Below are 11,869 nucleotides of genomic sequence, written 5' to 3'. Positions count from 1 at the left end.
TTTTACAAGTAGAACATGATTTGACACAACGAATCCTTAAAAAAAATAAGTATATAAGAGAACAATTGCTGTCGGTCATCCATGAACCCGCTGTCAGTCTCATCATCTCATCACACATCTCATTCCCTTCATTCCCACTCCATTGATCCCCATTTATTTCATTTCGCTCGTTTTTTTTCCGGATCGAGGAGTAATTTGTTGCATTAGTTGGCAGTTGAACTCTAAATACACTGTCACTGTCTTACAGAAGTCGTCGTACGAACACCTTCCGAAGATCCAGCAACAACGGCGACAACAATGATGGACACAATGCCTTCAGTAGGCATCGCACGACCAGAACCTGATTTCAGCACTAGGACTCCAGTGGACTCGAATATCACCCTATGGCAGTTCCTACTAGAATTGCTTGTACAAGGAGAACATCCACAACTAATCCAATGGACAAATCGTGAAGGAGAATTCAAGGTAACTAGAAACACCTTGAACCGAAAATTTTATTGATTCAGCTGAAAATCTGCAAATATTCACTGTGTTCAGCAAAGTTCATCCGCTTTTTTTCATGAGGACGTAGCACCACCCACTTCTCCGCCATTGATGTCATTATTTCCAGCTCTTGGATGCAGAAGCTGTTGCTCGACTTTGGGGACAACGTAAAGCGAAACCTCATATGAACTACGATAAACTATCCAGGGCACTCCGATACTATTACGACAAAAATATCATTAAAAAAGTAAGTGGGAATTATGTCAATTTTGTTCAACAGGGTTAACGTTCGTGTGGCTAAGGTAAATGCGCTATAATAATGACGAAGTAGGCAGTTAACCTAACTCTAAGGTTTTGTACTTCTCAATATGGTCTCTCTGGAAAAAGAGGAAGTCAGTTGAAGCTGGATAAAATCGTCCTCCGGATGATCCATTCGATTCTTAAGGTCAAAGTCTGCGATGCGGACCTCTACACCTTTAACTGCCGCAACCACATTGCATCCACCAACCAATCTTCCGTGGTTATTTCGGTCCCAATTCCACATCCACAGACACTCAAAAAAGTCTGTGGATGTGGAATTGGGACCCAGCCATGTAGACCCAGCCGGCGTAGCGATCTTTAAATAAACAACTCCATTTTCAATTAATATTAATTGTTAAGGAGCTAATACTCGTTCAAAACAACTTTATTCATTGTGCGATACGGCGTAGATGGGAGTATTGTATTCAAAAAAGTGCACTTTGGAACTGCATCCAGATTATGTCTGCATCGGTGTCACGGAGCGAGTGGCTAACCTCCAGTACCTGAGATTGTGATGAGGCGAGGGCCCTGCCGCGCAAACGTAAATGTGGGATACGTCGGAGGGATAGTGGAACATAGCACAAAAATCTCGAATTTTTGACAGGAGGCTCCGTTCCAGTCAAAAAATTGAACTGTTTGACGTGGTACTAATGTTAGAAATTAGGTAGCGATGAAAAACATCCGGATTTGAAGCCAATGATCCTTTCCACCGAATCCTTAAAATTATTTGATTCAACGATAATTTCCCCATATGAATAAAATAAACACCTCAATGAGATCTTGGTCGGAAATGTTAGTTTTCACCACCAATGAACCAACGCCGGAAAAAAATGCGTCAGTCTGAAAAAAAAACACTTGTTTATTGAAAATGTATGAGAAGGTCTGTTGTTTGTTCACGAACTCGCATCAGTCAAAAATTATTGGTCACACTTTTGTCGATGCAAAACACATAAACAGAAGAAAGTTCGTTCTCGTTGTTAATGATCTTCGCAACTGTAACCAGGCGAAGTTTAAACAAAGCTTGTAAACGAACTTTGACATTCTCCTCCTTGTATGAAATGAAATGTCGTTAAAAAAAAATCCAAGGTCATGTTATCGATCTGAATTTGACCATTAACAACAAAATGCTCCGACAGCTAAGAAATTTCTCAAAAATGTTCCAAACTTGATTTGCTTCCAAGCTTTTAATTATTTGAATTTTTATATGGCTTTGTAGATTTTCTCAGACTTGAAACAACTATGTATCATCTTGAGGTTCATGAACACGAACGCAACCCTAAAGTCATTGCGGGGGCGAACCGATGTGTTAACCCGGGGTTTTTGTCCTCTAAGACATGTCTGGTACCAATTTTTTGATCCATGGAACGAAATGAAAGGCTCGGTTGGCACTAGCGTGGTTTCGAGCCATCGATCGATCGCGCTGTCACAGCTGGATCTCTTACCGACTGCGCTATCTTTTAGAGCACATGACTACAGAAAAGAATTAAGCACATTGTGTAGTAAATATTATAAGAGTATTATAAATATTAATATAAGTGTTAGTACAAGTAGTATCACATAACATAACTAAAATTTTTGAGATGCTAATAACTCCTGAACCACGTTCTCTAACCAGGAATTTGCTTGTCCCGATCTTGTAAGATACAGAAATCGTAAAAATCTGACGGCGAGAGATCCGTGCTGTTTCGTTTTCGACTTCGTAATTCGTTCTTTAGTGGTTACCCCAGTGTAAAACTGTATCATAAAGAACAGAATTGATTTTTTTTTCTCGAAATTGTCTTCTTTTTCTAGCTAATTTTATTCATGAGTTTTCTCCATCTACGTTAATATTACAGTATCCTTCTCAAGTTATAAAATGGATTTGTTTATCGACCGTTGCGCTGCAGGGAAATTTAGGATCACAATTTCAAAATTTTAAACTTTTGAAACCATCCATCTATGTGAACAGTTCTTCTGGCTATTGAAAAATGATTGATGGAGGTTAACAGAGAACTGTAGTAATCTTCTGTAGTAAAGTATCTGTAGTAACTTCTTAAAGTTTATGATAAGACCTTGACATGGTTTCCATGTCGAAAGTTCTTAATTTTTAGATTTCTCAAGTTTTTTTTTCAGGTAATTGGTCAAAAATTCGTCTATCGCTTTGTTGAAGCGAACATCACCGAGCCAGTTACTTACAATATGAACCTTTGTCGTGCAATGAGCAACGCTGCAGCTCCCGTGAAGGTTGACCCACTGCCACCGCCTGCTCCAACGGCAACGTTGACACCAACAATTGTAAAGGAGGAGCCTTGCAAGCAGGAACTTGGTACGCTATGTAACAATGATAAACGAGCAATTTTTAACGGTAGCCATGACATTTCGTGTCGTTCACGATCAAATCAACGAAATTTCTCCTTCTTAGTCACACTATTTGCAAAAAAGAGGGAGACGGACGTGCATTCAGGTGGTTAGGATAGAACACGTTTGATTACGATTGTGATTTATTAGCGGTTTATGTAAAAAGCGCTTAACGCCGTATGCTTTTGAACGACCTGCACTGAATTTTCTTCGAGGGAGTTGTTAACGGTTAATTTCTATTAAATGAAGAACTCTTTAAGTGGACTTGCTTACGATCGTTTTGCTGGGATGTCGATGATTCATGGAACGCCCACGGAGCGTTTTTTTTTTTCGAGTAGAGCAGCTTTATTTTGTTGATTCAAACTTAGCAAAAACTGCAAACAAACAAATAAATAACTCAACTGTCACAGCACAGCTGAGACATTAATAAAGTTTCAACCATGTTCCAAAAGTTTCAAACACTTAATTGCGACTATCCAGGATGATGTCATAATCCCTTTCACTGTTGAATGCTGTTTTCTGCCCTTTCAGGAAAGTTTTTCACGTCAAAGTGATGCGATAGGAATAAATAGGTTTTAAATAGCTGCCTTTTAGATATGTAATTTTACGTTATCTTGCTAATCCTCAATTTTTATAGAGAAGTCTTCAATGCCCGTACTCACGAACTACGCTACGCAACCAGAATTAACGTCACTAAATGTGAGCGGAAGCAGCGGAACAAGTGCACCAACGCCTTCACCAACGGATAGGTATTGATTTTTATGTATACTAGTTTATTTATGAGCAGAATTTTATGATAGACCTGATAAAACTGATCATATTGCTATAGCGCAGCTGAATTTTAAAGGCATCACCCCACGAATCCGGGGTGGCTACGGGTTTCAGGCGTGTAATGCCTACACGGAGTCGCAGGATTCTCGGGAACAGGGTGATTCCGTTCATTTCTCCCTGTATCAGTGTAAACGGACGCCCCCTGATCGCTATTTCCTAATACGGCTTCTATTGCAATGCACAACTGTTCCGCCCCGCCCCCGTCTGCGATTCGTTGAAGATTCATTCGGACGAATCGCAGGCGTATCCCGGCTGAAACCCGTACCACCCCATATTCGTGGAGTGATGCCTTTAAGGGGACTTTTGCAGTATTTATTCTGTAAGAAGCACTTTCACTAGTATTATTGACGAATTTTCAACTTGAAGGGAATTTTGTAAGCCCTGGATGCAAATTTCTTTTAGCCGTCTTCGTGTTGTTCATTCATGTTTTATCTCTTCCACCTGCTGGTTCCCGTTTTTGCAGCTGAAGGGCACATTCCAAGCTTTTTTATGTCTATTTTCTCTCCGTTAATTTCTGGGTAGAAACTAATGTGAGGGGGACTAAGTGGCGTCCTTATTTCTGGAAGCTCTATCTTACTTTTTTCTCTCTTAGTGGCTTTAGTTTACATGTCATATATCCGTTAAGACTAATGCTTAGCTCTTAGGTCCCGATTGATTTAGTTCACTACTTCCAGAAATAAGGTCGCTACTGAGCCTCCCCTTTCCCAAATACATTTTACCCTAATTTTATACCAATGGTCGATATCCATTGAAGATATGTTGCTTGAAAATACTGAATTTAGCTTTTTTTTAAACTCGTGTTCCACATCTCACTCATTTCCTGTACACTTCTTCTTCACTTCCTCTTTCATTCGCTAAGCTCAAAAACTAAATCTGGATTGCTTGTCCGATCAGGAAGCAGTTTCTCTTCACTACAACACACTCCCATTTCTGTATATACGTGAACAATATAAGTCCTCGATGAGATTTTCCGAGGTGAACCCGTCCCATCCTGCAACTATTCCTTTTCGTCGTTTCGTTCACGGTATGTCTTCATCGGCTTTTCGCTTACCTCACTTCTCAAATTCCCTCTTTTCACTTTAATCGCTATCAGAAATCATATTCACTGCTTCCTGATAACTTTTCCAACACCATTTCTGGCTTAGTCTAATGATTGGAAGCACCGCTCGATAAAAGCAGGGGATATGGTAATAGGTCTATTAAAAATTTGGAATAATCCAGAGAAAAAACTTCAACACGCCTGTTACCTAGTCTCAGTCATCTTTTTCACACTAAAATTTTGGAATTACCAGGAAAATTTGCATTTGCAGTAGGTCGGGCTACAGCAGCTTGACCAGCGCCGGTACAGTAAATCGCCCATGAACAGTTCCTGGATACTTAGCTATTCTGGGTGCTGAGCTGTCCTAGGTACTCGTTTACTGAGCTGCGCGTTTAGCAGAGCATTTTGCCATCTATCGCCGAGAATTTATCGATATTAAAACGGCTGGATTTTTTTCCCAGCCAGAAGCTAAACCACTCGAATGGCTTCAATTTGACATGTATTAATCAGCTGTTCTATTTTTTCTTTTCATGAGCAGAATTTCATGAGAGACCCTGATAAAACTGATTGTGTAAGTGACAGTTGAACATTTCGACACGCGCGCTCCCCTTTTATTTATGACCGTTTCCTGATGGTACATATCAGCACCGTAAATGGAATGAGATAGGAACGTGTCTGTACATTTAGTGTATTACTTGTAATTAAATGTGGAATTGATATGAAAAAGTATCAGTTCTCGCTCATTTTCTGTAGGAAACGTATGAAAACTAACAAAATACTTTCCTGAAGATTCGCTCATAAAATATAAAATTAAAGTGAACAAAATGAAAGTAAATAAAAATAAAAAAATTAACGAGCATTTCTTCTAGTTAACACTCATTATTTTTTAATTTCTCTTGGGAATAAAAGTTTTTATTCACCATCTATTTGCTATATTGAGGTAGGACACTTTTTGTTGATGCTGGAATCTGTTTGATGTTGTCCGACCTTCAAACGCTGCCCCCGCAGATATTTCTTCTTCATTGGGTATTTTACATTGAAATGAAAAAAAAACAAAGGATAAGAAATAGAATCGAGTGTCGGATAGAAGGGATCTCTATTCATTACCATTTCTTAGAAACATTCTTTTAGTTAACAAAAGAAGTTTTCAAAGTTAAGTTACACGTTTAAAGTGAAGCCTAATTGAGTTCCTGGATCGTCCTAAAAGAGGTTCCACTCTACAACTCCTGAATTTATCTAAATTTTGTTATGACGCTACGTTCCATTCTAAGAAGCATCAACAAAAACGAGATAGTGCAGTATTGGGGTGTCACGGCACTGAATGTTTTCTCCAAGGTGAAAAAGACCGTCTGTCCACCAAAACAGATGCATGCGTTACGGCAGATGCGTTGCGCTCATCTAGCTGAACATATCGGGAACCGACTGTATATATTTGTATCCTTTGCGAATTTTTTCAACGTGAAAAAAACCGACTTTTTTAAAAAGTTTTGAACGGCAATGTTGTATTTTTTTGTCACTCACTACTTTAAAATGTACATAATGGCATTTTTGGCAACATTCAACTGCCGCAAATTGATCTGGTGTTTACTTTTCAGGATTCTATGTTCTCTAAAAGAATTATAAGGGTTTCAAAAGGAGTGATAATTACTACTTATTCCATAATTATCTCTGATTTCCGCTTTTTCAGCTCTTGTTCTCCGCACAGCGTCGGCTCGTCCTCGGGTGTGTCATCATTGCCGACGCTTAGTGTAACACCTCCAGGTCCATCCTCACGACCTGCATCAGTACACTCAGATTCTTCGAGGAAACGGCGTGCATCTCCTGCGGCGGAGGTGATTTCACTTCCTTAAAAATATTCCGAGCGACCTGTAACTTTAACTCAATATTAACTTTATTTCCAGGTTCCACGTCGTCCACGACCGGATCCGTTGAATTTGTCGGCAACCACACAATTGCTCTCTCCGAGTCTTCCACACGGTGCAATTTCACCGTATCATATGCAGCTTATGCAACAGATGTCGCCGCTGCTTCTACAACATCGGCTACAGTTGTACGCGTTGGCGTCAACGACGCCGATCTTTGCGCCAAATTCGCCGGTGCTTGCCGCCATGGCCACATCACCATTCCGGTTAGTTCTTACCTTATCGATTTGTGATTTAAGGAGCTGATTAAGTTCTAGGAAGTGCTTTTTATCCAGTAATTACTTTGCAACAAAACACTTATTTCCGGACATTTTTTCATCCATCGATAGCCAATGCTTACTCATAACGCGATGATAAGTATAACTTATCGCCATTTATGTTGAGTAGCTCGAGCAAATAAATGGAAAGTGATTGCTCTGTTCCACTACAGTTCCCATCCAGTGGAAAACACCGATCCTAATGAAATTGCACAATTCATTTTACATGCAAACATGAAAAAAGAACGGAAATACTAAAATAATTTGGAAATACTAAAATAATAATGCAAATAATAGTAATGCTGAGAAACTAATGAGGGTTTTTCTCCAATTTAAATCGTGAGAATGACGCAAAAATAAGCGCGAGAATTTTTTTTTTCGAACAGCCTTTATAATTGGAGTTCCTGTGCCCTTCTTATTCGGACTAATAGCACTATTTATGGATTTTTGAGAGCTGTCAATGCAGAGGAATTTTTTTGGGCTTAATAATCTTTTTGTGCTTAAAAAAATGAAAAAGTGATAAAAAAAATAAGTATTAAATACGCATAATTTTCTTTATGCGGTTCTATGTTCCCTTTGCTGAAAGACCAAAATTCTACTGTCATCGCTTCTTCTAAAATTTCAATTTTGGAAAAAAATTCTGGAATTCAATTTCTAAATTTCAGATCTCCACTCACGACGCCTACCGCAGCAGCTCCACATGTATTCCAATTCCCGCCAGTATCAGCGTCAGCGACAGGAGGAGCGAACTCGTTGGTGCACCCACTAGCCACCATGATGAGTCCGGCGAACGTATTGTCCTCGCTGAACAACAGCCTGTTCAAGTTCCCCTGCGATAGCCTGAAAACACCGACGTTGACGTTAAAAACACCGCTTCCAGTGAATAACGAATTGTAATGATCTCCCGCTAATCGAATGTATACGTGTGTTGCATATCTAGGATATCGGTATCGTACTGTGGGGTCGAATCTATGGGGGAAGTCGACCGCATCAAAGATCTTGGTCTTTTACTTCTCCCACGAGAGCGAATTGCACAAATTCATAACATGTAGCATGAGTTTTTCTTAGTTACAGAGCTTTTTTTCTCCTGTATACGGTTCCAAAAGGATATCTAATCCTGACATCTCCAATTCTCCACTCTGTAGTCTAAGAGTGATGTGTAGTCACTAGACGAGTTTACGCATTTATCGAATTTTCGGGAAGAATCACGTAGTTATTTAAAACTTCAATACTTCCCTCCATGAAACCACATCTCATATCGCAATTCCGCAGAAAAAAAATTAGTAGAATCCTCTCCGCAGTGGATATTTCACTTCCATTACCTTGCCAGTACTTAATTGCACAGTTTTGTTGTGGTAATTTGGGTATGGTATTTACGCCTTTTACGTTGTCTCTTCAGAAAAAGAAAAGCCAGCATTAGGCTAGCTTTAAACGAATCTATAGAAGCTGAATGTAGTGTGTTCCACTGGGTACGGTCGTTGTTACAATTTCCGTCACTTTAATAATGACTACAGTACCTCTGGTGATATCGATCAGAATCGTCTTCCTTTTTCTGCTCTCTCTCTTTTCGGTGGAGCTGTTTAGCGTTGCTGTAGTTGTTTGAATTGTAAATAACTTTTTTTTTCTCGTAGTTCATTTTTTTTACTTTATTGATTTTCCTCGCCTTTTTTCGAATATCGATTTTGTGCCTTTTTTTATACATGCATGCATGTCTTTGTACCGAAACACTTCACTACGGGCCCAAGGCGCACTCGTTCATACCGTATTCCGTGCCTAGCAATTGTGAGGGTTATGTGTTTCCTCTGCTTTTTTCTTTTTTTTTTCTTTTTTTTTTCTCTTCTTTTCATGTTGAGACTTCAAAAATCAGAGATCACCCAGTCTGCCTCCTCTACCAAGCATTTCGTGACCACCCCTAGCCAGTCGAATCCATTGACGCTTTGTGATGGTTGATAATACATCTATTTTATTATATATAATGATAAATATTGAAATTATATTCGCCTAAATGCATTCTGAGTTAAAATTTGTTTGAGGAAGTCTGCGAGGAGTTTGCTGTGCTCCAAATCCTTTCATGGTGACCACGTAGAGGTAGTTGTGTTGAATTGGTGCTGGAAATGCTGTTTTAATTTCTTACGTATTGATTTTTGAAATTTCGCCTAATCTTGGAAAAATTCTGAACTCGTCGAACCGGTTACCTTTATGTCGGATGTGAATATAAATTGGGAGCCGAGATTATCACTTAAAATAGCCAGCGTTCTGCAAAATATATGAATAGAGAAAGTGAAGTGATTGTGTGTAAATATAAACTAAGAAAAGAACTCCTTGATCAGAAAAAGCTTCCTGGAACTGTAAGACGTGATAGTGAAAGATTTATGAGATCGCTTATGATGACAGTAATAACTGGATGTAACTTCGAATTACTATCCATCTGCATCAAAAGGGGTGGATTTAGTGAGTTTACGACAAACTTTTCAATAAAAAATTACCTATGTCGTGGGTGCATTCTTTACTGTCACCTATGCCCTGAGTGATGTGGTGGGCGGTTGTTTCGAAGGAGATCTCGAAGACCTTTTTTTTAAATAATCTCTCCTGACAGAGCAATTTTTTTCGAGAATTTAAAGAATTTATCTGGGATTTCACTCTTCTTCTTAAGTCAAGTTTTACGGTTCTTGCTTGAGCTACATTCCTGTAGAATTGTCGTTCTAAACGTTACCGCATCACTCCTTGTACCGTCCCGGCACAGTCGACTGCAGAAGAGATTGGACTTTTCGGGGAAACGGAATATATTCACAGCTCAGAGTATACGCACGCTCCGATCGAGCCTTTTTTCACGTCAACTGACGTTCCATTCCTAAAATCAGGAAATTTTCTACTGTATTGGTGTATCCATACTTCAGCTGCTCCTTAAATAAACGGTGGCTAAATATGGTTCGTCCTCAGATGTGTCGATTGCTTTACCGATCAATAGCGGGGCCAACCGAAACTGAAAGAAGGAGATTAAAGACTAAATCACCTACTTTCGACGACATATGTAGTTTTCGAGTATTAGAGGCCTTCTCTCACAAATAAATTAGGGGTTGCGAGGAGTTTAATCGATGGTACTTTTTTTTTCCTGAACCGCTAACGACTGCATCACACAGAGTATAAGGCTAGTGACGATGAAGAATGTACCTAGAAAATGTGTAGTTTTTTTTTTGCCCTGTAGCTTGCTGTAAACAGCCTAAATCCACTTTTTCATGCAGATACTAGTAACTTGAAGTAAATCCATGTATACCTGTCGGTATAAGCGATTTAGTAAATATTTTGCCATTCAGATGTGATTGCACTCAATTTCCACTAGCTATTAAAAAAAAGAAATGTGATACGGCACGATTGCGACCGCGTTCGCAACGATACAACTTATTACAGACAGTAGAATGACGGCGACCCGCAACGTGTCCGCAATCGTGCAGGTTAAAGAGCTTCTGTTCCTTATTTAAATTACATTAGTAATTGCATTGCGGACGCTAGATGACAACGGATTCGCCAGCGTTTTATCGCGTAATAGGTTGCATCGTAAGTGGGATCGGTGCACTCAAAGCTGTTTCTCATAGATTTATCTGGATTACTAAGCGGAATCGAGTGCGATCCCGTATTTGTTCCTTCTAACTATCCTTTCCTACCCCTATCCTTTTGGAAAGAGATATCAGCACCGTTAAATTCGTGATGAGCTGCCGCCAACAATCTTACTTAGCTTATCTTAGCTTACGCTCCAAGCGATCCAATCAATCAATCAGCGATCAATCAAATATTTCATTATAGTTCTCACCATCGAGTAACTCACATATTCAGCGTAGAAGAGTTATAGAAATTGCGAGTTCTATGTGTAGTTGTGGTAGTCCTGATAAATCCAGTAAATCTCTCCCGTTTTTTGTTTTATTGTAAAACGCTAGGCCCAATTTGGTTCTGTCTCCTTGCTGTAAACCTCCGAAACCCAACCTTTCGTGTTGTTGTACTATCAATTGCTTTTCAGGCATAAAAAATCATTATTACTACTGTGTCAAACCATAAAACTTTAAGTGGTTTTAAGTAGCTGGTCGGCTACTACTTGAGTAAAGTGCGAACACATAGTTTGCAGGTCTTTTCCAAGTAAAATAAAGTAAGAGTAATAAAGTAATAAGTAAAAGGAGACACATAAACCACTGTCAGCAACATAAATTCAGAATTTTGGTTGGACTGATGTGCACGAAACAATCTGTATATTCGAAAACGCATGAACAAATACATCCATGAACACCCCTTGCCCCCACACGGTAGGTCTGTTTCAATCTTGTCACATAAGAAACAGGATTTTTGCCCTCTGAATCAATCTGTCCGACACGACACGCACATATGCGTTTTAGGGGGTTAATGGATTGTAAGTATTGTAGTGTTACTAAATTTTAAGTACTCTCTACAACTTCAAACGTTGGATCATAAATCAGGAGCATGAAGCTGATCGGTTCCTTTTAACGCATTCTCTGGAATGAGGAACTTTTTAGATGTGTGATTTGATTGAATAAGTTGCCGTAGGATGTTGTTTATTTACTGTGGGATGCTACTCAGTCGAAACTGTATACGCAGGAAAGCGGTTTTCCTGAAATTTTATTTATTTACTTATTTATTTATTTACAATTGTGACGCATATCCGTACATATCTGCTTCAAACGATATTCCAGTTT

At 39.2% G+C, this 11,869-nt stretch overlaps 1 protein-coding gene across 2 annotated transcripts; it reads left to right on the top strand.

Moving 5' to 3' along the window:
- Positions 1-297: 297 nt before the first annotated feature.
- RB195_000083 (uncharacterized protein) lies at positions 298-8,066 on the top strand (the record flags this gene model as incomplete). 2 transcript variants are annotated; one of them, XM_064196223.1, is made up of 7 exons in its annotated part: positions 298-465; positions 611-730; positions 2,896-3,088; positions 3,758-3,869; positions 6,678-6,822; positions 6,892-7,118; positions 7,835-8,066. In XM_064196223.1, the coding sequence occupies 7 exons, from the start codon at positions 298-300 to the stop codon at positions 8,064-8,066; spliced, it is 1,197 nt and encodes a 398-aa protein (XP_064052104.1). The 2 variants fall into 2 exon arrangements, with proteins under 2 accessions (XP_064052104.1, XP_064052105.1); XM_064196224.1 differs by having other exon boundaries at positions 310-465.
- Between the last annotated feature and the right edge of the window lie 3,803 nt (positions 8,067-11,869).

The sequence above is a fragment of the Necator americanus genome, chromosome IV (assembly GCF_031761385.1).
Source record: "Necator americanus strain Aroian chromosome IV, whole genome shotgun sequence".
NCBI lineage: Eukaryota > Metazoa > Nematoda > Chromadorea > Rhabditida > Ancylostomatidae > Necator > Necator americanus.
This window is presented reverse-complemented; position numbering and strand designations above follow the sequence as displayed.